At 41.0% G+C, this 27,390-nt stretch overlaps 1 protein-coding gene across 2 annotated transcripts in view; it reads left to right on the top strand.

Annotated features, from left to right (window-relative positions):
* ZDHHC14 (zinc finger DHHC-type palmitoyltransferase 14) overlaps positions 1-26,893 on the top strand; it is a 132,502-nt gene extending 105,609 nt beyond the window's left edge. The window contains exons 9-11 of one of the 2 annotated variants that reach the window (XR_004496399.1): positions 12,264-12,399; positions 24,781-24,898; positions 26,405-26,893. Coding sequence is in view for 1 of the 2 variants with exons in the window: in XM_033512731.1 (XP_033368622.1) it covers positions 12,264-12,335 (72 nt within the window). In the remaining variant the exon portion in view is untranslated. Of the gene's footprint in view, positions 1-12,263; positions 16,405-24,780; positions 24,899-26,404 lie in introns of those variants that run through there. The other variant, XM_033512731.1, reaches the window with a different exon arrangement.
* The last annotated feature ends 497 nt before the right edge of the window (positions 26,894-27,390 follow it).

Genomic DNA, 27,390 nt, shown 5'->3' with positions numbered 1-27,390 from the left:
TTTCTTAGAGTCTAAATTAAATCTCCCACAAGGTGACTGGTTCCCATTATCCCTTGTCATGGCTTTTGGTGGCATGTTGGTTAGGCAGCACTTTCCTTGGCACTGGCACCCGAGTTCTCCTTGGGCAAAGGTGCTGCTGGTTTGCTCTGGTGAGACTCCAGCTCTCTGACCATGTTCACTCCCCTTCTCCCACCTCTCACTGGACCAGCAGCAACCCCATGGAAAGCCAAATCTGAGACTCTGAGCCCCAAATCTTTACTAAGGAACTGCTACCAGCTCTGCTTGCTTGAGCCATGTTCTGCACTGTTTCCATGGGACACTTGGGGCTGCTCTGTAAAAATAAGAAACTGTTTAGGGAGGCTTTATTAATTCTGCTTGTAAAGGTCTTCAATGGACATCTTAGAGAAGATCCAGGACATCTTATTGGATTTGATTTTATTTTGGTATTTTTTCCTAAGATGCAATAAAGTAAAGAAAATCTGAACATGTCCTATTATCTTACCTGAACGCATGGGGAAGGTAATGGAAGATAATAATTTTAGTGGCTGATAATGGAAGATAATAATTTCAGTGGATGCTGGTTGTGACAGTCTGTTGATGCCATTTCCTCCAAAATTCCTCATACAAGTAGTATAATTCTCTTGAAAGAAAACCTGTCTTCGTAATACAGTTCTGATAAGGTTTTGGTACAACACAGATAATTCATAAATGATGGTCTGTTGGGAGACATGATGGGGAAGGAGAAGGGGAGAAGGAAAAGGATGTAATAAAGAAGAAACATGTAATTCTACAGGCATGAGCTATTACCTGGTTGAAGTCCAAGTAAGGTTATTTGTACGTAGTTCTGCACTTTAGGATGTGTTGTGCTGAAATCATTTGGCTATATGGAGTCTGTGCTTTGCTTTTTACATGCATGTTCTGCTTGCTCAGCACAGAGTAAACAAATTTTATGCTCCAGCAGCTGCCTCCTGATTGCTCTGTGGAAAGGACCTTAAAAGCAGCACATCCTCTGCTCTCACCCCAGAGAAAATAGCGTAAATAACAAATGCCTAACCAAATGGAACATAATGTGTAATTTCAAGCCACCCACCATTTGCAAAGTACTTGTGGATTTGCAGTGTTCATTTAGTCCTTCAGGCTCCCTTCTCAGTCATGGGGAGCACCAGTGGTCCCCAGTAATGCTGCAGTAAGTGCTGAGTCCACTTGTGAAATATTCTGGGTCTCAGGTGCCCCAGCAGAAGTCTGAGGATGCAGACTGGTCAGTTCAGGGGTTCTTAGCTCCCTCCTCTCACATACTTGAAATGCAGCCTGCTTATATGAGACATTTTTTGCTGCATTTATTTATTTATCAGAGGACTGGAATTAAGCAGCATTGCTGATGTTCTCTGTTTGATGAGAGACTGTGTAGGGCCAGAAGGGTGTTACTTTTCACTGGCAGGTAGTGTGTGCGTCGTGGTTCATCCAGTGCTCTAAGGGTGTTCAGAGGATTTGAAAGGGAGCTCTAAGGAGCAGATAAGAGGTCTGTATGGAAGAAATTTTGGGTACAGGTACCTCCTCACCTAAACAGGCAACTGCACTTCCAACAGTTCAGTCTTTTCCAAAGCAATTTCAGTTATTTACAAATGGCTTGATGAGATAGTTGTAGAGGAAGAGAGAGGTATGAAAGACAGGTAGAACCTAGAATGCATGTTGGGTTCTGGTTCAGCTCAGCCCTCAGCAGAAAACTTCTGAAAAGCCTGGTGTCTCAGCAAGCAGAGATGAAGAACAGTCCTCAAAAATCCTGTAAAATCATCACTGGCCTGGAAATAGCAGAGCTCTGAACTGGCCACTTTGCTGAAGCTATCAATTACATAGAGAATTGGAAACAAAAAAAAGTAGGAAACTCAAAATTGTAATAGTCGTTGCTATGAAAACTTGATGCTTCACACACACTCAAACCTCATGATTTTTACAAGTTGTCTGTTGCTGAGATGAAAGCCCTCTTTTGAATACAAGGCAGTAGCACTAAGGGTTTATTTTTTTCTTTTTTGCAAGACTGGGAACCATTCAAGGCACAGTAATCATAGGCTAATTAATCTTGGTGTTCAGTCAGCAGAGCCAGTCATCTGGAGCAAGTGTGCCGTGCAAATCTGCGCTTCGTGACTGAGTCGTAGGACTCAGGAAACTGGATGGCTGACTTGCTTTGTGTGATCTCAAGCAAGTTGTTTATTGTCATCATGTTTACTGTACCAAATGTTCTACAAACTGGTTGAGTTCATTTTGGGAACTAATGTTGTGTTACAATACAAAGATAGTTCCCAGACAGAAAAGCAATTTCTCATAATCTTCTGTTTCCTCATACGTAAAATGTGGTTTCTTGCTCCCTCCCTCCCCTCCAGAGAGGAATTGTATTTGCTTAAATTTGCTTACTTCAGTGAATACATGTACCAGTGATTTTGAACATGAGAATTCTGGAGTTCAAGGTCACCATGTTCTGCAGTCCCCAGGTGCTCCAAGTTGCTGGATTAATATGTGCTATATGTGATGTGCTTTAAGTGTATGTTATAGCACGTTATTATAGACTTGTTGGGGATCAAGTATTTTTCACACAGATCTTTACTATATAAATTTACTACTTGCATATGTACACATGTACCTACACCTAAACATATTGTAAAGCTCTACTTTTGTGTAGATAAACATGATCTGATATTGATAACCATGGCAAGTTACAGTCAGCAGAGTTCCTGAGTTGTCATCAGGCATTAAACTGCCTCCATTCAGGGATGCTGAATGGAGGGGGGAAAATGTGACAATCTTGCACTTCGGTTGAAGTTTATTATATTATACTTACAAAGAAACAAATTGATAAATTAAGTAAATACTATATTGTTAATTAGTATATAATGCAAAATGGCATTGTATTTCTAAAGTAGAACGTGTTACCTATGGTATGCTGCTGAACAAAAGCTTGTGGTAACTTTGACCATGTGTTAGATGCTATACAGGGAACTAATGCTAGCTAAAATAATGGTTTCCAAAGTCTGTTTCGCAGACCACCTTCAATTTTTGAACTTCCTGTTAGTAGTCCATTAAAAAATGAGCTGTTCTTGTTTGCTGCTGTTGCTGCTGTAGTAGACTTAACAGAAGCCGAAATTTATAATTTGATTTTTAATTTGTTGTCTCAGTAAGAAAAAAATTGTTTTATTGCCATAAAGATGTTATCAGTCACTAGCAGAAGGAAGAGCAGTCATTTTCAGTCTAGGAACTGAACTGAGAACCTCTGGCTCTGCCAGACTTTTCCAGGCAACGTTTCTGCAGTGCCTGCCAAGCCACATGATTCTGTACCGAGCTGAAACCTTTTCCTGCTCTCCCAGAATCTGTATGGACAGATTGCAGTCCAGGTTCAGAAGATCTTGGTGCAGCTTTGTTTGCTTCATTATAAATCTGTCCTTCAGATTCCCAAGAGTTGCACAGGATTCAGACATGCCAGGGTGTTGAAATCATGTCTTTCCTCTCCCAGCTGTCTCTCCAAGGCATAACAGAAGCGCTTTCTGGAGGCATACCTGAACCAGTTTTTATGGAATTCTTATTTATGGATCCTACATATTGGTCATATTACTAACAGGATAGTAAAGCTCTGGGGGGAGAATGCACAAAAATTGCTTTACTCCCTCTGCTGCCTCAACCAGTGACAGCTGTGAGCTCTCCTGATGCTCTGAGTAGCAGGTTGGTGTCCTACAAATTGCTGCAGCTCAGGTTTATCTGTGAATGTTTGCAGGAATCCAGTGCTGCAGAAAAGAGCCGGCAGAGTGTGAGGATCCACACTACCTCATCCAAGAGGAATGTGATGCAGATGTTGCACAGTCATGGTGCCACTGGAGATTTACTCTCCAGCGTGGAGACCTTGCAATGACATCAGCCTTAGAGCCTCTTAGTGCTGCCAGGGTAGTTCAAAGCAGTGACTGTGCAAGCCAGAATCTAAGCCAGTCCCTTTTTAAGCACATGGAGCTGGAAGAGAGGAGGAAATATTCTGACTTCTGATATTTGGGCTGAACGAGGCTGTCTCATTGTTGGCAGAGATCAAGTGTATTTGCCAATGTGTGGCAGACGTGTATGCTGAGAGACTTGAGAAGCAGGAATTAAATGGTGTTGTACCAGTGGCAGGGGTGTCCTTACTGGATGCAAAATAGGAAAGGGAAGACAAATGTCCTTCCAGCTTCTTTCCCTTGCAGTCTAGCACTATCCCCAATGTGGACAGCAAGTTTTCAACTATCCCATTAACTATGACCCCTTCCTTACCTTTGTGGTTATCCAGAGGTGAACATGTGCCTGTGCTGTAGGCACACATTAATAACCCTTGTTATTAATTAGCTTTCTCAATCCTTATTGCTATTTCCTAGGAGTGTGTAAGACAGTATTTTCTGTGATCTGCATTTCAACACGGTACATGGGTCTGTATCCATAACACAGCCTTGCTTCTGCACCTTCTTTTGTCCTTTCAACCCATATTTCAAGATGATTCAGATATAGTCATGTTGGCTAAAATTATACACCTTTGAAGGGTAGATATATGTTATTTTCAGCCTATTATTAAATCATACTGAAATTTGAATGGCTATTTTCCAGGTTGTAGGTGGAGTGGGTTGGTTGGTTGGTTGGTTGGTTGGTTTGCTGTTGGAGTGTGGTTTTTTTTGTTTATTGGGGGTTTTTGATTGTTTGGGTTATTTTGATAAGCCAGTAGATTGCAAAGAGAGGAGGGGTTTGATTTCAGTCAGCCAAAGGTGCATTGCATGCCTGCAAATAGACACAAGGGAATGAGGACCAGCTGTATCTGCTTCGCTTGCAACTGCTCCCCACATGCCCAAATGAACAAGAAAAGATACCAACAGTTCACTGAGTTTTATTTCATTCTGAAGCATTTACTCTATACAAATTAGCTTACTGAAATTAATAACTTCTTTCTTATTGAAAAAATCTGGAAAACTATGATGAACCTCTATAAGTAATCTCAGCAAACTTTAGGAAAAGAGTAGTTTTTATTGCTCCTTTTCACTAGTGTTAGTGTAAAAGTAAACACTGTTCTGTAGAAAATTTTTGACTAATATCACAGTTTTGTTCCCTAAAAATCCACTAGTAGATCAATTCTATTCAAAATTAAATTAATTTGAAGTTATGACATTATAAAAATAAATAAATTAAATAAAATTATTTATTTCATTTTATTCCTTGGGAACAGAAGAGGTGGCATCTGTAGTGTCCTAATAAATCATTTAGATTAATTCAATCAGGTCTGGTTTTACATGAAAAGGTTCCTGGAGCTGGTTGGTTTCTTTATTTCCTTATTATTCAGGATTCTTTTAATCCTTTAGAGATGTCTTTCTACAATTAATAAAATAGAAAGTCAGAGCAAGTTTCAGAAGTAGAACTATGTGTTACTTCAAGTTATAAATTTAAACTTTGCCTCTTCTTTAGGCTTAATTAACATCTAACATAAAACCAGAGCAGTGGACAGGTTACTGATCTGTTTAGTCCAGTCACATTTGATTGCAGGGGCCAGAAGGAAGCTGCACTATGTCCTGCCATGAGAAAAGTGAGAAAATAATCTCTCAGAGGAAGGGCAGGCCCAAGATATGAAACCTGATGACTTTTAGCCATTTCATAACATCCAGGATGGTGGTGTTCTCTTTTCATTCAAAAAAACAAATATAAAAAGGTGGCTTTGTGTTTCCCTAGAAATTTCCAGTGCTTTTTGTTCCCACTAAGATCTTGAAATTTGTCATACATGTGGTAGTGGTTTTCCCGGCTTAGTCAGTACATGTTTCCTCCCCAAAAATTATTTTTCAAATATTTTGTTTTCTTATTTTTAAGACCTCCATATTAAATATTTTGTTGTTTTCAACAACAAAATATTTTTTTTTGTTTTGTTGTTTGGTTTGTTTTCTCCTTTGCCTTCTGAGGCACAGCAAGCAGGTACATTGCTTGTCTATGTTACGAGGTCATCAGTGAATTTAGGTGAATTAGTGAATTTTGTTTGCACGTAGAGATGGATGCAGGGCCAGTTCTGCAGAGTAGCACTCCTTGCAGATCCTCTTCAGAGCAAAGCTCAGGACTCCGTGGGCTGTCTCCAGGACTTGCCTCCAGTTAAGTCACTGGAGCTGAGCTGGGGTACCTCCTTCTGGGGAGCTGCCCAGCAGTAGAACTGCAGAGCTTTAACCATGCAGGCATTTAAATGTAGCAATGTACAAAGCCCTCTTCCACAGAGGCTGAGAGAATATACATTAATGTCTCCACAGAGCATCTTTCAGCTAAACACGACAGAGGCCTTTTTGCGTGGCACCCTCACAGTGCCTGCATGGGAAAGCTGCAGTGTTAATTAGGGTCTACAAGCAGTGCAAATGTCATTTTGGCTTCTGGCCCTCTGATATTTGTGCAGTGGTGGCAACAGCCGGTATCTGTCACCCAAGCCCTGTGCTCAGCCTCTGATGTGTTATTTGCTCTTAGAGTACATGTCTGTACATCCACAGGGGTTCCACTAATGTAGTTGAATTCCAGGGAGCTTTAATTATGCCCATGCTTTTCCTTCCCTCTCCTCTGGTGCCTCCTTGTAGCGAAATAAGACCTTGTAATCAGGAGGGCACAGAAGGCTGACCACCAGTGTTGGGAGGCTCTGGGAGAAATACTCAGGCTTTCCTCCCAGGGCAGCAAGAAACTGGGACAAGAAGGGTTTGGCTGCCTTGTGGTTGCTTGCCTTTTTGATCTCAAAGCAATTTTTAAAAAGCAAAAAATCAATGTTTCCATATCCTTTCTGCATGACACTTGCCAGTTTTTTTGCAGTGCGTTTTTTAAAAAAAGGGGTGCATTCTGCTGCACAGATACCCAGCTGGACTAATTCCATCACTACCCAGTGAACCAAATAGTTTTGTTTGAACAAGTTATTTTCTTGGTGAATAGAAGCAGAATAAATGAGTGCTCCCAATGTATCCTCAGCAGAAGGCAGTGGTTTAGGTTGTGTACAGCACTAACCATGCAATACAACCATTTTTTCCCAAGTTAGGGAATGTGAGGTTCCATCAAGTGTCTGTGCAGGTGTTCCCTTAGCAAAGCAACTAAAACCTTGTGCTCTGAAACAGCTTTACTTTTAGCAGGACTGATTTGTTACCTTTTTTCCCTGTCACTTTGCCATATTCAGTAATGCATGCCTGAGGAATTGTTCCAGACTCCCTCTGGGTTCTTATAAAAGACAGTAAAAAAGCCATGCTTATTTATCTAATGGTGAAAGTCTTGTATTCCACCTTCTCTAGGTGACAAGCAGTAGATGCTGAAAAGGGTTGAGTCTTCTCAGGGTGTATTTGCAAGATAGAACTTCAGATTAACAAAGGAAGATCATTAGTATATCCCAACTTTACTTTATTTTTGAGCCTGGAGTTTCATTTTCCTTTCTGCCAAACTTTGTGCTGTCGTCTCCTGCTGCAGTTCCTGCCTTCCCAAATGTTAAACTCAATTAAGTAACTAGCACTTCAGAGCCAACCTGAGTCCTAACAGATTGCAAACCCACTGTGAAGCAGAATGCCCTTCCGCATGAGGCTGGACAACATTCATATTGCAGGTTGCAGGTTTTTTCACATTATTATCCATGTAGTTGATATGAGTATATGAATTTATGGGGTATTGCAGAGTATAATTTGTCATATATAATTAGTGGGGTTTAATGTGCATAAACCTATTAGTGTGGATGCAGTATAGCCTCTGTGAAGAACAGCTTGCCCAAACCCTGCTTCTGAGACAGTGAGTTATCTCTTCTTGTGAATTATTAGTCAAAGCAGCACACTTTGGCTTTTGTTTGCCAAGGTGTGAGATCTGAAACATTACCTGGGACCAGGTCATTCCTTCTACAAAAAGAGGCCTGGGGGGAGCTCAGGGACAAAATCTCTGTCAGCAGACGGCACCACAGTCCCTCACTGGGGCAGGAACTGATGTACCATAGGAACCTCCCCAAGAGCTGGCAAAACCTGGGACCTTACAGGACCTAGTACAGGATTCTATGCTATGTAGGAGGTTTCCCCCATGGCAACTCCCTGACAGCTTCCTTGGGATATTTATCCATCTGTATGGGGCTGTTACTGTTGTCTGAGGTGTTGCTTCAGGACCTGTCACTGTCACATCTTGACGTGACACCTTGCACGTGTCCTGCTCTTGCCCAGGATATGTGCTGGCACCTGCTCATAGCACGCTGCACCTGAGCTGTGCTCCACCTGCCTGTGGCCGTGGGCTGAGGTGATGGGTATGGTTGGGCTCTTCTACAACCTCCCTTCAAGTCCTGGAGATGGACTGCTTGTACCTTTGATTCTACACCAGCACATCTACCCAGTAATGACCAGCTCTGCAAAGACAGTGGGCACCTGCTACCTGCTCCGGCAGTTTTTGTAGGAGTGCAGGCACTTAAATAAGTCTGTCTGGTGCTTAAGTTATTTTGAAGACTTGCTGTGAAGCATTTGAGTAAGATGTAATGTGCTGGAGCAGGGAGTTGAGGTGCTTCTTCCAAGGCTAAATGACTTACTCCTTCTGACCTCTTCTGGAAAGGAAAAAGGAAGTCAAGTCTCCTGTTCCTGGCACATTCCAACTGCATCTCCTCCCCAGAGCAAGCCCCCAGTCCAGTCCTTGCCTGATGGATGGGAACCCATCGTTGCACCTGCCTACAGATGGTGCCCTGCGAGCATGGGGTCTGTGGGGTGCACACATGCCCAAGTTTCCCCTTGCTGGGCACTTCAGTGCTGCATCCTTTCAAGAGCAATAGGAATTATAAAGCAGCCAGCCAGCTGGTGCCCTGGCAAGTATTCAGGCTTTGCTTAGAGTATCTATGTTGGCCAGAACTGCACAGCTCCCTCTTCTGCCTTCATCCTGGCTGAATAAATGTAGAAAGACACCTTTCAGTTAAAGAGCATTCCAACATCTTCCCTGGTGCTTTGAAAGATCTTCCTATCTCTTTTATCTGTTAACATTGGCAAGTGCCTGTGTTGGCAGCTTTCTGGCTTTTGTCAGAAGCCATTGTGTTGCTCTGTTAAGCTTCAGCTCCTGAAGCCAAATGATAAATGACAACCTCTAGTCTTGGGGGATTTTTTTTATGGCTGACAAAGAAATGCCACCAAACCAGAATTTTTAAATCTAGAAATTAGGGGCAAAGAAAGAGAAGTGATTATTCATAGTTGTTAATAATAATAAACCATGATGTTACACTGCTAGTCACACTGCGTGCAAGACTTGTGGCAATGAATAACCCTGACCAAAGGTCACAGGAATTTAAAATTCTGCTAGGAGGAAATTCTCCAGGTAACAACACACTGACACAAATCTTCATGCTGTATTGCTTCAGCCATTTGGGCAGCGCTGCTTGCCTCTCCTGCAGCAGGTTTGTTGGTGTCATGGCTGGTGTCTACAAGGTCCATCGCTGTTAGCAAGGACATGTGAGTACTTTCCAAGGGAGATGAAATTCCCTTCCTTCAAATGCCTCTCCGTGCCCCAGGCTTAGCCTGTTAGTCCTACCTGCAGCCCTTTCTGTGCCCTCTTTCCGAGGGGAATGTGGCAGCCAGCCAGCATCTCTGAGCAGAGGGGATGACACTGTTGGTAAGCAGAGGTAATTTCCATGATTTCCTTTGTCACTAGGACAGAGAATACAACACGGCACAGCAGCTGCAGGGATTGCGCTGCTGGAGCTCAGGAAAATGGCTCTCGGGGGTTAAAGATTAGCAGCAGCACACCTCGATGACTCTGCCCCTTGCACTTTGCCCCGTCCTCGGCTGCGGGCTGGCTGTCCCAGGGACAGAGCTGATGCCTCTGCTCTCCGAAATAGAAAATCCCCTGTTTGTTCCCTGGGGAGAGCCGTCCTGCCCAGGCAAACCCAGCTGCCTTATCCTTTTCCAGGGAGGGAAGTAGGGACAGAGAGATTAAATGACTAAGCAAGGCCAAACAATGAGTCAATAGCAGCAGCCGAACTGGAGCTCACGAGTCCTTGGCTTCTGCTCCCGTGTTTTCTCTCCTGCTGGAGGAGACGGGAAGCCGAGAGGCGGGCGCCGGCGAGGGAGGCAGCCTGCAGAGGAGCGAATAAATACCCGCTTGTGCGCGACTGAACACAACCTCGTCTGTCCGCTCCTGTGCGCTGAGAAGGAGTCCAGTGTGTGCTCCTGCCATAAACTGGAGAGCCAGATCCTCTCCTGCACTGCGGCTGCTTTGTGCTGCCCGGAGGAGCGTGGCCCCAAGGCTGGCACGGCCGGGCAGGAGGGGACAGCTCCGGCTGTGCCGCCACGGCTTTCCCTGGGGCTCCTGCCCTGGCACGGAGGGCTCGTGTGCACCTGCAGATGGCTGGCAGGGTGCTCCTCCAGCCTCCAGAATTTAGGGAATTCTGAGGAACCTACGAAGCACCAAGATCCGCTTAACACGCGAGTTCTGGGCCCTGTCCTCGGCCACCGCTTGTAGCATGACGAGCGCAGAAAAAAATGTGTTACAGTGTTGGCTCGTTAGATGAAAACAGCTTTTCTGAAAGCACTGCATACTTTTGATCAATATTATTAATGTTATGAATCCAGATGGTTTGAATTATGATCTGGATGGTTTCATGCCAGATTTCAGTCCAGACTGGAACTTTCACAAATTAAATCTATCTTCTCCTTGAGGGAGTTGCTCATGGAAAGAACAATAGACCTTAAAATGCACTGAATGGCACTATTAGAAATAATTACCTTACAGTGTCGTTTAATGTATGTATAAAATTAAAAAACTTAACTGCTTTACAATTTTCATGTAGGCCTTATATAAATCTAGTGAGCTTGTTAGGGGATATTATGATGCTTGAATTAAATAAAGCTGGATTTGTTGCATTCTTGGTCCTGCCAATATGAGGTGACTAAAAGGCCACCTTCATTGACCTCCTGCCTGTTTATTCCAAGATGCTTTTGACTGTTTCCTGGCTTTGTTTAGCAGAACTCTGTCACGGAGCTGACAGTCACTGCTATATTTATACTTTATGCAATATTTGTGTCAAAAAGCCTCTGTCTAAACAGACTCAGTGTCAGTAAGAGATGACCCTCGAACAAATGGTCTGAAGTCCCAGAAAGCTGATCTTTCCCAAAAGTGACTAATGTGAGGCAAATGGAAAATATTGTTCTGAAAGGAGACTGGTCCAGCTGTGTGCATTTGATTAAAATCATCAATTGCTAGAGTTCTAGTCCAAATAAATTATGACACGTTTTGGTTAAACAAAACCAGGAAACTTAAAATTCTTAGGATGTGTTTAATTGTGTCAGTATCTATTACCTCATATACTGATACTTTTGGTATCTACTTAAAGGGACTCCAATGTACAGACAATATATATTCTAACTTTTATCCCAAATTGCTTTTGTTCCCTTGCATCCAAGATGGAAATTCTTGTCCCCTGGGTGATCCATCTCAAGCTCACATACAGCTGGTTTTCCAGTAAGTCAGATGCTTCTTTCCAGCTGGCCTTCTGTGCAACTGGATAGGTTTTTTCAGATCTTGTATTGCTCTATCTGGAGTGTTTTCACTGTAATCTGTACTCTACATAATAATTGGAAAATTTTTTTAAAGTGTGTAAAAGAGTATAAAATCTGAGGAAATCTGAGAACTCAGAAGAGAAAAAGTCAAGATCAGAAAAATGATGTCATTTCAAACACAAAACATAATAACCATTATATAGAATCCCAAGAAATTCACATCAGCATGGCCATATGCCTTTGGAAAAAGCTTCCTAGCATAATTTTTCTTAGGGCTTAAAATATCTAAGAATCTAATTCTAGTATCTTAAATAAACAAACAAACAAAAAAAAGTCAGTTCATCAGTTGAAAAGGAAATCTAACTCTTAAGGTGTATGATCCATTTGCACATCAATAATCATAATCATCTGCTTATAATAATGAATTTAGTAATTACAGCCAAACTCTAGTAGACATAGCAAGTGGTGGGAAGATTTACTACAGAGGAGATATGGCACTTCTTTCTCAAGTAACACAATTTGCAATATTAATAGTACATTTTCAGGATGTTGGACTGCTTGAACTACTCTGAACTGTTGAAATTTGGGTATGTGTCTTGACAGGGAATTCTGCACAACATGCGAGAACGCCTTCTAGTTACAATGTAATGTGGCAAGTAGTTTTCAGGAAATTCAGCCTCCAATGAGCAGCTTGGGACACAGGGCAGAAGGGTACAGGAACTAAAAGGTGTATGAGATGATGTATGTTAATCCCCATGGTGTGCTCTTTTTTAGACAGAAGCAGAGTGGGACAGCAAAGAGGATTGTTCCTGGATTCAGCATGAAGTGGTTTCAGAACGCTTCTAATGAAACAAGAGGAGTTACTTCCGTACAGCAGCCCTTGTTTCTGCCCAATTTGTTTGGGGAAAGGGTGAGCCAGTCCATTACACACAGTGCAAGGGAATGTCCTCTGTTCTGCCAGAGGATGGCAAAATAAAAATTGCCTCAGACTGAACCCATCTGTCACCACAGCATGTTTTGCCCTCTCTGTAGCAATGTGGTGATAACAGTTCCTGATCCCTCTGGCATATCGCCCTAAGGCAGGCAAGGAGATTAACCTAAATTTAGCATGATATTGTTCAAAAAATAACCCCTTCTCTCTCAATTCTTTTTCCCTAACTAAGCAATACCATTCTGGTGAGTGGAGAAGGTAGGAAAGGGAAATGCCTTTTTTGTAGGATAGAGGCCTCCTAAATTGCAGGATACCATCCATCTTCTCAGGATGCATCTGACACTGAATTTCCTCCAGAGGCTCGTGAAAAAGAGATACTTTATCAAACATCCTGAACTTCACTCCTGTTTGGGTCTAATTATGCCATTTGCTAGTCAGGATGATTCTGAGATACTTAAATATGCTAAGATACTATGAAGTTCTTTGAAGGTCTTTTTGTAAATTGTTTTGTAATTATGCATAAATCCAATCTGAAGCAGATGCATACAGATAAAGCAGTGAAGGTTGATTAAAGGTATGTAGGTCGTTAGAGTGAAATTCAAAATTTGTGTTGGTTTATGTTCTTACTGCCTCTACAGGATGCAACCTTGATAGTTGCTACATGATCTAACAGAAAAAAAATGTATCTTGCCCAAGGATATGTGTTAAATCTATTTATTCTGTTGTAAATCTAACTATAATCTAAATTATATAAATTCTTACTATGTATAGTAATTGCTGCTTCCTCCAAAATATTTGTGACAGGCATCATAGCAGCTATCAGGGGCTGGCTTTTCCAATATTTCTGTGCTCTGAATTTTCAGATTCTTCTGAAAAATTTCTCATTTAATGACTGCACATAAGCTGAGCTTGTGTTTGTTTGGAGATTTTATACTATGCTGTAAAAAGTAGTCAGGTATTCCACACAGGTAACTTATACAGAGCCAGTTCTGGATTTACTTGTGTTCACTGGGTTATTTTCTTCAGCAGGTCTGTCTGTAGGGGTGAGAGCACAAGGAACTTAGAGAAAAAAACAGGGGAGAGCCAACATTGTTTTGAGGATGAAGTTCAGCACTAACACGTGTATGGGACACCAGCCCTCTGCCTTTGCCTTGCTCCAGTACAGGCTGCTTCGCAGAGACACGATCTTGTCACTGTGTTTTTCAAGCTCTTCCTGAACCTCTTATCACATGGTCCTTATTTGTGGTTATTGCATCAGAACAGTGTGAATAGGCTCTGTTTGCTGATGGGTGGAGGACTGATTTGGCAGAAGAGCGTGATTCACTTTGTGAAGAAATCTGGCCAGCGAGTCATTCGAGCACGCTTGTGCACACACACACACACACACACAGAGTGCAGCCCTATCTGGGGATGTTGTGTACATAAATAATGAGCAGCAGAGGGGATTAAACACCTGATGACCCATCAAGCTTAAAGAGCTGGGAGCAGGAAGTTGCCTATAATCCAGAGCAGAGCACGTGATGAAAGAGCAGCAAATTCATGGTTTAGGAATCCCTGAGTGGATAATTCAGTCTTTTCAGGCTGCAGTGATGAATCACTGAGGGTTTTTCTGGGTGTGAGCCCTCAGGTGAGGAGATGCTGGCCACAGTGGAAGTGACCTCGACAACAAGCTCAGATCAGATCAGGGGCTGTTCTAAAGCAGAAAGGCAGTGGGCCAGCAACACAGAGCACACAGAGCTAGAGTTTAATTGTAAGGTTAGGATTAAATAATGATTTGTCAAAATTTAAGAGTACAGCTCTATTACATGTCTGAGGCCAGATAGGTGCTCCACAAATGTTAATTATACATGCTGCCTTCAAAAGAAAAGTAATTTGTGCTGTGGTGAAATGAAGTTATAAAGGTAGCAGTGACTGGAAAAAAACATGAGAGATTTCTCCCTTCTTTGTCACTGCAAAGCACTGATGGAAAGACATTCAGATTTTGGGTTTGGAGACTTGTGATTAAATATAACATTGTTGTAGACCCATCAAAACTAACAAAAATACCTTAAGCATGTATTCAGTCATATTTCTGTGATTACAGAATGGTGTATCTATCTTAAAATATAGTATTTGAACAAAACACCTGAGAAATCTCAACACACTCCAGAATTTTTGAAGTGCATTTGGAGTTTTGACCAGGTAAGTTTGGGTAGCTGTGTGTACATACTCAATAGCTCTCTGTGATATTTTTTGGGTATTCTGTAAAATAGGTTATCTTGTCATGTGGTAAGTACCTTCAAAAATCAGTTATCAAAAAAGCAAAGAAGTAGAGACAAGCTAGCACAGCAAGCAAAACTACCTGTCCCTGCATAAACAGTGCTCCTGTGCTCCAAGAGAACGGACGGACAGACAGACACCAGTGTAATTGTAGTGAGGGCCGGCACCTTGCAGGCATCAGCATTGCTGGAGATGAGGGTTTGGATGTCACGAGTTTCCATGACCTCATTGCTCACAGAAGTTTGTTGTCTGGGCAGAACTGCTGTTGCTGCAGCAAGCCAACTCTCCCCCCGGCAAGGACTGGGTGAGGAGGGCAATGAGGGGGAACTGCATGAAAACTTGACAAATCACTGCTGCTACACGTTGTTTTAGGAACTGTAAGAATCAGGAAACACAAGACTTAGTCCTCTTCACCTCCCAGATGGCCTTGTAGGAGAATACACGGACAGCAACAACCCAATTCTGCAGCCTTCTCCAAATCTGGTGGGTCTAAGGGGCAATCAATTTAAATTTTATAGGAGGACAGCCCTGCCTGTTGGCAGGCAACAACTGCCTGCTCATTGTACTGAGTCACGCTCCCTTCCACGAAAAGAGGTTAATCTGTCTGCCCAGCCACATCTCTGACTTGTGGCTCAACATAAGGCTTGATCCAAAGCTTGTCTACCGTCACTAAAGGGGTGTCTGTCAGCTTTGGTGAGACTAAAACTCTGTGAGGATTCCCAGTATAGAGATAAATCTGTGCAGGGGCTCTTGGGCTACAGAAGGGAACACATAATGTCTAGTTTTAAGAGGCAACGTGAAGAGTGTAGACTTGAGCAGAATGTGGTGTTTGAGCAGTGTCAGTGCCAATAGATTGCTGAATGGAGTTAATTCAAGAATTCCCTTGCTCACCAGGCTGTAAAGTCTCCATTAAAAAAAAAAAAAAAACAACAAACCAACCAGCAAACACTTTAGCTTTATTTATGCTATTAAGAAAAGCTGAAAAGAGAATGAGGGGAAAAAAAAGAAGCTGTTTACAATTTCCTGAAATTTGAGACAATGTAAAATATTGACTTGATTTGCTATTTAAGTGCTAAAAGAAGTTTCCTATAGCCAAAAACAATCTCTGCTTTTATAAATCCAAATGTACACATTCCGTCAGCTGAGGCAAAGCCAAAAGGATTTGGAACGTGGCAGAAAGTTTTATTAATGAATGATTAGGATTTATCCTGCAAATAATATTGCTTTGTTTTGATCTGGCATAGGTCAAAAAAGGATCTGAGTTTTAGAAGCTTCTTCAAGAAATCATTACCATAAACTTAAAAACACCCATTGCACTTCAGAACAGGAAAAATGGAAATTAGCATGCTGTGCTGACTGTGCCCTCCTCTAATTCTCCCTCTTAGAGATGGCCCTGGATAAAAAGCTGCTGCCTCCCATGCCAGCACCTGTTCTAGCATTTCAAGTGTCAAGAGAGGAGCAGATCTGCTCTGGGAGCATCATCTTTTGTGGGGAAAAATTATCTGCCATGAGTCCAAAGAAATGGCTGGAAGAGCGGAGCTGATAGAGGGCACTTGGTGAGATAGCTACAACTTGATGGCTAAACCACTCTCTAATCTGTTGGTCACTTTTACAGTATTTTCCTCCCACTTACAAGTTCCACAGTCCCTGAGAATATGAAATCCTATAGAAACGTTTTCTTTGGGAGATATATTAATCCAATATTATAATAAAATATGACATAATTAATACCGTGCATTAGGCTTTGTTTACTTCAAAGATTTGGTTAATGAGGTCAAAATCAAGAACATTTTTTGGAGATAGACTCTATCCACCTACATTTTAACTCATTAAAAATAAGATATCCTTTTTCTCCTGGTCCATTGACCTCTGCCCCTAGGAGTCTTGCTCTGGCTTTAGGATGGCACAGAGCAGTTTGTGGGAACAGCTCTTCCACCCAATAAAACCATTAATGTCACTGAAAGGACTTTGTGGACTAAATTTTGTCTCCCTACACAGGGTCTATACTTCTAGGCCATACTTGTCCACAGGTCCCTTCTTCCTTCCTTTATATTCATGTGTTACCACTTGTAATTTGATTTTACTGCAGTAGAGAACTTCCTACTTTAGTACCATTGAACTTTTGCTTATTTGATCAGCAGAGGTACTGGAATCAGAATTCTGCCAGCTTTTCCACATACTTCCCGTGCAACCTCGTGTACCAGGCACTTGGGCTGGGTAGTATCATCCTTACTCATGGTGATGACCATGAAAAACACATGAGCAGTCCCACTGACTGCTCTGGCTAAGGCATGTGAGTGAGCAATCACCAACCTGAGCAAAGGTTACAAAATCTTGTACATAACTTCTCTGCACCTGAGCTAACTACTAGGAAACATTAATATTTCATTTTCTTAATGAGCAGTGCAAGCTAAAATACCTTAGCAGCTTGAGAAGAAAGACACTGCAGAAAGCTAGTGGAATGACAGGATGAACCTATTGAGCTCCACATCTTCTGTTGTGATATTCAGTAGCTTTGATAATGCTCTCTCTGAAATCCCAAACAGGAGACTTCCTCCCAGGTGTGAAATATTTTGGGTCAAGGCCCAATTACTGCCTCTGAGCTGTGCTCCCACCTGGCCTCCTGCAGAACTTCTCTCAGATCAAACATCATGATCATATTTAAATATTTATTCTTCTTTGAAATACGTTACTAAAAAGCTTAACCAAAATCCATTCAGAAAATATCTGTTTCTGACATAAATTACCATTTTTCCTGATAGGAGTTTGTTTGTTTCTTTGTTTGTTTGTTTCCCTTTGACAGAAAAAAATTTCCATGTTGTTTCTGCCAGATGAGGAAAACAGGTCATGTTGAAAAAGAAGTGGGTAACATGCTGTTAGCACCCCCATCCCCAAACAAACCAATGATAAACTCTACTTAAAACAGGTTTAACATATCCAAGAGATTAGGATCAGTCTTTGTCTCTACCCTAGATAGCTTGCTTTTAAATGTGACCTCCTTTCCTTGCCTAGACAGATGCTCTTTGTCTGCTGGGACCATTTGCTCTAAAGCCATCCTGACAGCTACCTCGCTTCCCAGTCTCTCCCAAAGGGCCAAGACTCTTCCAAGTGGTTTCCTCCTACTGAAAAGACTATAATTAGCTGCTTCCTCCATTTTCCTCTGCTTAAAACTGGTGTTATACAGTCTTTCTTCCTATCTTCTGAAGCCTCGTCCCCCATCCCATCCTGCTTTTGGACCATGTAAAAGGAAATGCTATGCTATGGGAGTGTAAGTACATTGTTTAAGAAAGACAAAATACAAAGTTTTATAGTAAAGAATCAGCATTTTCTTCCTTTCCCATTGGGCTGTGGCTTATCTGTTACCAAAATAGATACTACCTCCTTGTTTCTGAACTCTGACTTCCTCCACATTTATGCTAAATATTGTCATTACCCTGTTTATCTCAGTAGCCCAAATATTAAGATTTCCTTTATTGCTCCAGTATGTTTTCCCCTATATATAAGTAGCTGCCTAATAAGCTTTCCTGTCCATTTCTATCAGAGGACTAGCTTTTGAAAATTTAAATCCAGCAACAGTACTCACAGATTCAAAAACTTCAGCTAAGAATGTATTCTGGAAGAATGTTATGAGGAAATTCTTGGTTTATAAGGGATTTGAAGCTGAGAAGTCTCCAAAATCTTACAAGCAGAGACATTTCCTTACAGAAAAAAATCAGATATCACTGTTCATTTAACAGAATTTAGTGTCAATATTTTTAAACTTCTTCCCAAAAAAATCCCCAAAACAAAGAAAAAATCCCAACCCCCCCAAAACCTCAGAATCTTAGCATCTTCTAAAAATTTGCTTTGCAAATTTATGGAACTCATCTTAGTTAAAACAAATTATGTGTCAGCTTTTTAGATTTTTCCTGCTCAATTATGCAGGTCTCAAAGCACAGATCACCAAAGAAATTACTAAAAAGCTTTTTTTAAGTTATTTCATGTGGTAGTTTATCCAAGCCAAGTTTTGTAATAAAAATGTGACAATTAGCATTCCTTTGTAATTTAATATAAATGTATTCCTTTTTAATTTATTGTAAATTTATTCCTTTTAAATTTATTTCAAAGGAGGATAACTTTACAAAATAATTTTCTAGCTTTTTGCATAGGCTTTGGTAAGTACACTCTTATCTACTGAACTCTATGTGTTTGAAAATAGATATACAATATTTCAAACAGCAGTTCTGAATTATTGTGGAAGCATTGCTGTTAGTATGTATTTCTTTTTGGCTTTCTAGCCTAGGACGTTTTGAAGGACACGTATTCACTTTGCCAATTAAAGTTGTGTCAGTCTCAGTCTTGAGAAGCCCTAAATCATGTTGCTCATTTCCATACTTTGTTCCTGTCAGTTGTATCCATCAGTTCATAAATCTAAAGTCTAAACTGCTGAATCCAGAATCTCCACCCAGTCCAAAAGGCCTCTGCATGTCTTTATACACCATAACTTTCAAGATAATTACCCTATCAAGACCTGTAGAATAAGCACCCAGCTAAGTTTTGTGTTTCAAACTGTTCAGATTACTGACTAGACAAATCTCACTTATTCCTTCACCACTAAATATAAAATCTCATTCCACTTCTTCAGCTAAGGTCTTCATTAGTTGGTATTTTCTAGAGGAATTTCTGGTAGTCAGAGTGCAGTAGGTTGAGCAAGGAAACATTTAAGATAGCAGTTTCACCCAAACTCTTGCAAAACTCTAAGATTACTCAAGAACTTTATCCTACCCCTTGTCTAAACCCAAGCTTGTTGCTGGGTTTTCCTGCTCAGGATCTCTGCTATCATAAGTTGAGTACACTGTATAAGCCAGTAAAATAAGTGTATGCCCTAGGAAATCCAGTGTGCCTGGAGATGTTCCCAGGCCAAAGTGGAGCCAGAGAAAAACCTCATGGTTTACCAATGTCAGTGACTGCCTTTAGCCTGCCAATGCAGTCACAGAAGACCAGCAAATTGCTGGGATTTCTGGTGATCCTAGGAGTACTGTAGACATTTGGCTCTGTTGTGTTGGCATTAGAACAGGTATCTTCTGCACAGACAGATGTTCAGAGCAACAGTAGTGTGCCACTTCCAGAGATTTTGTGACCATGTGGTATCAGAAAGGAGAATCAGTGCCTGTTGCTGGGAGCACTTCTGCTGAAGGTATGGGGAACCCCAGGAGCTGTTCTGCCATGAGGATTACAAAGTCAAATTACGAGTTGCTCTCATCTTGCTTGACAAATAAGGTGCTCAATTGATTTAAACAGGAATACACTCTGACATCCTTTATCAGTGGGGACAATTTTCTTCTTGAGAGAAAGAATGGCCAAATAATGATACAAGAACAGAAAGCTGACAGAGAAAAGTTATTACACATTCAGCTTTTAATTAAAATGACCTTCAGCCTCTAGAACAGCCAGGGCCCTTCCTCATACACTTCTGCCACTGGTGGCGGAGAATGAGCCTTAGAGCAAAGTGCAGCAGCAGCAGTGGCAGCATCATCTCTGCCAGGCCCCAGCTCTTTGCTGATTCAGGCTGTCACTGAGCCAACAGAGACTTTCATTGCTCAGCAATTCATCTACTGATGCTTTAAAACAAGACTGCATCCCCTCTCCTCATTTGACTGGCTCACTGAAAGCCCACAGCAAAATCTGCTGGTTTAACTTCTCCTGTGGAAGGTAACATTCCAATTATTTTGACATTGTGAAATCTGGACTTTGCTAAGCAGGTAGGAGAAATAATAAATGCTATTAGGTTACTCTGAACTGTCTGTTGGCATTCATTTCCCAGAAGCCAACTGGTTGGAATAACAGCTATCAGGCTCAGTTATACTGGAAAGGAACTTGAAGTGAAAACTGCCAGTTAATGGGGATACCTGAAGGAAGGATGGTGTCAGAGGAACTCAGTAGAAAACGACCTGAAGTGTCTCTTCTCACATGCTTTCTAATTAAACATAAGAGGAGTCAAGACTTCCCTTCAGAAAAAAAATCCCAAGGGAGACTCAACATCTTACATAAAAACAAATGAGAGAAAATCACTCAGAATACAAAATCCAAGGCTGTAACACAGCCAGAGGCATTTGGCTGAGGACAGTGAGCCCACAGCAATTGCTGCAGGGGACACCACTGTAGATTCAGCTGCAGAGATGTTTCCAGGCAGTCAGCCCATATGAATGAAATAATGGCATCTACATGGCTGACAGATATCCATGCTGGATCAGATCAGAATATTCCAATGGCTGAGTTAAAGGAACAGTCCTTTTTGTTTAAAATTAGCATATCTGGCTATCTCACTTGGCATAGGATACACATGAATAGGTTTGCCTGTGTTAGGGAGCGCCTCTTAGCTCCAGGTGAACAGTCTTTTTGCAGAAATTCCACCTTGCCTGTCCCCATCCTTCTCCAAATCATGTGACTGAGAGGCTGGAGAGTTTAAGTAATCTGTCCTTGAGGAGAAGTCTGCAGTCAGAACTGCTTTTGTGCAAGGAAGCTGCTGAGCAGCTGTAGCCTGAGGAAAAAAAAACAACCAACAAATGGTTGTTGCCAGCTGGGGTCAAAGCAGAAGCTCAGCAGGGTTCGTTTGGGGATTGCTAGGGAAGACAGTGAAGGGGTTAGACACGAGAGAAGTGGCCTGGAGGATGCATTCAAATTGAGTTTCTGTGGGCTGGGAAAAACTTCTTGGCAGGTTAGGGACCACCTGTAGGGACCAGGATGAGGTAAGGTCCACATTTTTACCTGTGTTGCAACTGCCTCGTTGATGGTGGTCTGCAAGTGCCCAGGGCTCGCTTCTCTGCAGAGACACTGTGGGCCTCTAAAAGTGCTAGGAACCTCTTCAATTTTGTTGCCATTAAAAATTCCAAGGAAAATAAATCTCTGGATCTGATGTGGAATTAAAGCTTTGAATTTGCTTTGCAAGGCAAAAAAGGAGGTGCTTAGGAAACCTGACACACTGGGAGCAGTCCTTCATATAGAAAGGCCATGACTGAAGAGTGGATGGCCACCAGTCCTATCTTACACAGATGCAGGGTGGATCCTTTATGGTGGAAAACCAAGCTTGGAAATAGAAGATTCATGACAGAGAACTAAAAATACTAGGTTTCATGACTCACTGCAGTGCTTATGGGGTTTTATGTGTGTTTGGGTTTTTTAAATATCATATTACAGTAATATTTCATCTTCCATTTGTTGTCATAACTTTAACGAGTCTGTTTTCAATTTAATTAATTTTGTGACATTGTCTGTAGCACCAATTTTTTATTCCTCTAAACACCTTGGACTGATGTAGCAATGACAGGAAACACCAGCAACCCACTGATAAAGAACACCTTTTGGGTAAACACATCACCAGAGACAAACTGAATGATGTGATATGCTGAAAAAATGCACAGGTTTGGCTCAAGAAAATGAGAAAAAGGTAATTCATTATATAGCAGGTTTTGTTCTCAGCATCTCTTAGGTAAGCTCACTGCAGTAATTTCTAAATCTCAGCTGTTACTTTGATTGTATAGTGCTTTTTTATTTGTTCTGTGACTGGTTTCAATGTCAAGAGCAGCTGTGTTCAGTCTTTTTTATTTAAAAAAACACAAAAAGGAGTAGAGCTTAGCATCTGAAAAAATTTGCTTTGTGTGACTAATCACAAACAGGACACATGACTGAGTGGTGCTGCATTTGCTATATTCCCCTTCAGTTTAAACAGTTTGAACAAGAATACTCTGTGAACTTAAAGGGGAACGCTCAATTTACAGAATGTGTTTAGAGCTTAGATAAGCTCATCAAAGCAAGCTCCAAATTTTACCCTCTGTCAAAAAAATTAAGAAAGTCTGTACTCTGAAAAAGGGAGAAGCTGAATTGGCTCCCCTCTGTCTTCTGTCTTTGACCTCAGTGTAAGGGTCAGATTTCCAAGAAGTATTTGTAGGGTTTTTGACATCTGCCTTTCCTGGCAGATAGCTAGAGCTATCCCTAGGGTTGTTTCTGGTAATTTGGAGAAAAGAAGTGTCAGCTAGTGTGAACATCCCACATGCAGAAAGAAGTGAAGCACTTAAATCCCTAAGGCATCGTTTTTATTTTAACACTGGTAATAAATTAAATGCTTGAGTAGGCTCATTGGTTTTGCTAGTAATACTGGATTTTTAAAAAAGGTTTGAATACTTAATTTTATAAAGTATCTTGGAACTGCCAACTATTTAATACTCCTGCTAATGAATGATCTTGTACCCTGCAACCAAAGAAAAATGCTTTTCTTCAAAACCTAATATGAGGCAGTGTTACAAAAAAAAAACCATAGATGCTTGAAATTTTCTGACCTGCCCACAGTCACATAATTTGCTCAGCAGCAATGCAAGATATGCAGCCTACAAAGCCTCTTTTGTAGTCCATCATCTAGTCATAGGCTTTCCTTTTTCTTCTCTTGTACATTATTAGCTCTGTACTGGGATAGCATGATCTTTATTGGCTGCAATGCGCAGGAACAAATCACAAAAAGTAGGGTCAAAGGGACCTTAAGATTCCAAGATCCTCCCTCAAGACAGGGTAAACCTATGAAAGAACTACATCTACTTATAGTATAATGAAATTTATGAAAGCTTCTTTCTCCCTTTCTTTTAACCCCTCTTGGGCTTGTCTGGGCTAGAAGACAGGTTCTGCACTGGAGATCTAACATGGGTTAACACAAGTGAGAAATATATACACACTAGAAAGAGGCTTCACAGCTCTTTCTCCAGCTGCAGGACACCCTAACCCTACTAGAAAAAACAGCTAGCGGAAATTAATATTGCTTTGCATTTGCTTTGAAGCATTTCTCATCACCTTGACCTGTGTTATTTAAAGATGGGTTTATGAATGCAGGGGAGCTGCTGATCACCAGCTTCTTCCTGTGAAATAATCTCACTGTCAATTATTTCTAAAGGGATCAGTGACTCAAAATAATAATTTTGGGGTAAAGGACATTAAGGCCTGGTTTAGTCTTTTGGTGATCTCATAATGTGAATAATACAAATGCTACAAGACTGAATTCCTTGTATGTGGAAACACTCAGCTAGAGACCCCAAAATGCCCAAAATTTCCATGATGAAAACAGAAAAAAATGTAATGAAGTAACAAACTGCTAGAAATGAAAAATCACAAACTATTTGAAAAGTCAAATTGTATTGCTCCAAAACATCTGTCTGTGTCATGGAGAAAAATTGTGAGTGAATGCTGTGCACACCAGGGAGCAAACAGTAAACCAGGGATACAATACATTCAAAATCCGTGCTGGTCAGGTGAAATGATAGTTCTTGGTTTTATAAAGAGAGCACACAAATTAGTTTATCTACATTTAAAAGCATATACTCATGACAGAGCATTTATCCACAGGGTCTGCAACTTTGGTTGCTCACTATCACAATGCAGAGCAAAGCATGCTTTACAAAGTTTTGATCCTGACTGTCCTTTGAATTTAGATATAAATGTCCATAGATATATGTCCTGAAATTTGATCTTACTTTCATTAAGCTGCCTCAAAAAACTGCAGCCTGGTGCTACACTGGCAGATCCATAGTGTGCCACTGCTCCTCTCCAAAGAAAGTCAGAGACCAGCACAGTAGGGTTCAGACCGCGTTTGTCCTGCAGCCTTCTGTAGCTTTCTTCTCACTGAGCTACTCACTGCGGCCAAACAGCTGGACCTTCATCTAAACATGCCAGCAGAGAATAATCAATTACATTTTTAGCACAATCTAAAGCTATCTTGTGTGTTGGAAGACAATTTGTCTGCAATTTTAAGTAGCAAAAGATTATTAAAGTTGACAGGACCTCATCATTTACGTTCTTGTACATTTGGGTGAATATGTAGTGGATCACACTCCTGTTGCTTTGCTTGTTGAAACTGCAATCCCCTGAGATGTGAGGGCACAGCAGCTGGCACAGACTTTCCACCATAACAGGAAAAATGGAAATAAGCCACAGGCAGTCAGCACTCAGATGGAAAGGGGCAGTAGTGGTAAAAATCAATAGTGCTAATGGTATGTCACTTTTTACTAAAGCTGGGAAGAAGAAAAATGGAAATATCCCTTTTAAAACATACTTTTTACTAAACTGTATTCTATTTTTCAGGAAAGCTGAGTTCAAAACCTATTGATCTCAGCAGCCCTTGCATTAGAACACAAATGAACATAAAGTATGAAGAAAAAATCTAAATGCCAGCCATTTGGAGTGCATGACATATATGCAGGTACAAGTATCCTATCTCAAATGTAAGCATCTATAATACCAAACAGTGTACAGCTCAAAAGGGAAAAAATAAGAATTTTATTAGTGTTAGGTGTTTTGAGAAATGTTTTATCCCTTGCACAAGAAAGGATGATTTTTGTATAATTTCTTTCAAAGCTTATCTTGCTAAAAATTACTGATTATTACTGCTAAAACATATCACTGATTATTCTGCTGAAAAGTAAGGAAAAAACCCCCTGAATTTCTCAAAACATTGGTAACAGTTAAGGAAGAAAGGGAGGAAAAACCTGATTCCCTCCACTGTTATCTAAAGAAAGAATAGATCATCATGACCAAGCAAGCTCCAATCTGTTGCAGCCATGGTGCTCATCCATAAGGATCTGCACCAGGTATTTAATCCACACATCCCCCTTTCCCTTGAGTGTGATCAAAGTTGCATCAAAACATGACCTCAGCAATCAACTTAACAAAAAGAAAAAAAAAAAAAAGAAAAAAAAAGTGCTTTCAAAAAATTGACCATGTCTGAAAGCAGATTGCAACAACATCTTGTCTCTGGAACACTGGAACACAACTGTTTTTATAGATTTTTAACAGAAAATTGAGTCCAGGGAGTCCACCATGACTTCAAACTGTTAGCTTCACAAAGACGTGATAAAAACACCCCAATCACTCTGAGAGTAAAGAATTTGGCATAGCATTATACTTTTCCCATGGTGGAAAGAAAACAGCATATTCATGCACGGCACAAAACCAGTCTTGGCTGTGTGTTTATTAGAAATGGAATTATATAAAAACAGAACTTACCTTGAAAAGGGCCCTTTTTATATACCACAGTTCAGATAATAATGGTGTTGGATTATCAGATCTAAGAAGATAAAATCCTTCATTCACAATCAAATGCATGAAACAGAGTTTTTCTCAGAACTGCTTATTCAGAGAGAAATTCAGAGACTGAAAACTCACAGGAATTTGGGTGCAATTTTCTAAAGCAGCTTTTCCAGGAAAGTCTGGACATAAAATCCAGGAGTATTTCAGGACTGGCTGCCTTACTGTTTTGATAGTGATCTTCCAGCACAGGTGCAGAGTAAGATTGGAAAGTGTGTCTGTAATCTCCTGAGCATCATTTTAAACTGCCACGCACAATTCTGGGTAAATGAGAGGTAAAATCATGCTTTCCTGCAAATGCCATATGATTCAAGATTTCATGTCCTTTGTGGCCAAAAGCTTCCAACATAAAAGAGAGGAAAATATTAGTCATTTTTTCCCTCAGAACACATTTTATTAAATGCATTTTTCAGATACATTTGCAAGTGATGCCACTGGACATTGCTGAACAGAGTGATGCACAAATGGGATTCAACAGCTGCTCTCTTCCTGCTCTGTGCAGATAACGCTGGTTTCATGCATGTGGCAGCTCCTATCATTTTCTGTCCAAATCTGGGGGAGGGAAGGGGACAGAAGATAGGAAGAAGCAATATTTTATACTGCTATCTGGTAAACTTCTCAGAAACATTGAAGAAATGGTGTTAACACAATTCTGAAAGAGAAACTGCTGCTGAGCTGAGAGGAAACATGAAGCCCAAGAAACCTCTTCGGGAGAAGTGGGTGAAGATACAACTTCTGAAGATGAAGAATACAGTTCTTCTCTTTTTGATTCATAAACCAAGTAATTGTTTGCACAGCTAATTTTAAGGCTTTGAAAATGTGAAAAATCTCTACCCCTTATTAAAACAAGAGGTGTGTATCAGGTGACTAAGGTAAATATGATAATTAAAGGAATAAGAAAGAGTTGGAATGTTTTTGTACATGCTCCCTAGCTATTGTTAGGTTTTCCTGATTAATGTAGTCAGAAATTTTGAGCTAAAAGCATTTAGTGTGGAACTGATGTTATCATGCACACCACATTGTTAGGCTTTCACCCAAGAAAAAAATTCAATCACTTCTTACTTTATAAAACACCTTTGAAAATAAAGACCCAGGATAATGTAGTCTCTGTATGCCTCCTGCAAAGACTTCGCAAAAACGTGTTTGACAGCCTGCACCATTTGCAAAGTTGTTGCCACTAGTGATAATTGGTGTTCAAAATGCCCTCACGGCTGTGACAAACACCTCAAGGCCACCTCAGTCACCGCAGTGCATCACCCAGGTACTGCTCAGGTACAGCACAGGCTCGACAAATCCAATGTGCACCACCTCAACGAGCTCCAGAAGACAGTAACTTACAAATACAAAATGTACTTCTTTCTCCAGATGGTTTTCAGTTTGAAGGTTATCTGAAGAACACTGTTTCTTTATCATTCCCTATCAAGTTTGCATAAGTCAGAACATACAAGGTCACTGACTTCCCGTGAGCTTGAAGCTCCAGGCAGGCCTTGCTGAGCAGAGAACATATTCAGCAAATGTTCTCCATGTCCCTTCTCAGAGTCCATCTTTAATTAAAAAAATCTGCATAGCACTGTTGGCAGGAGCTTTTCATTTGATGAGGCTCTGCAG

The sequence above is a fragment of the Parus major genome, chromosome 3 (genome assembly GCF_001522545.3).
Source record: "Parus major isolate Abel chromosome 3, Parus_major1.1, whole genome shotgun sequence".
Classification (NCBI taxonomy): Eukaryota; Metazoa; Chordata; class Aves; order Passeriformes; family Paridae; genus Parus; species Parus major.
The sequence above is the reverse complement of the archived record's forward strand: the minus strand, read 5'-3'. Positions and strand labels throughout refer to the sequence as shown.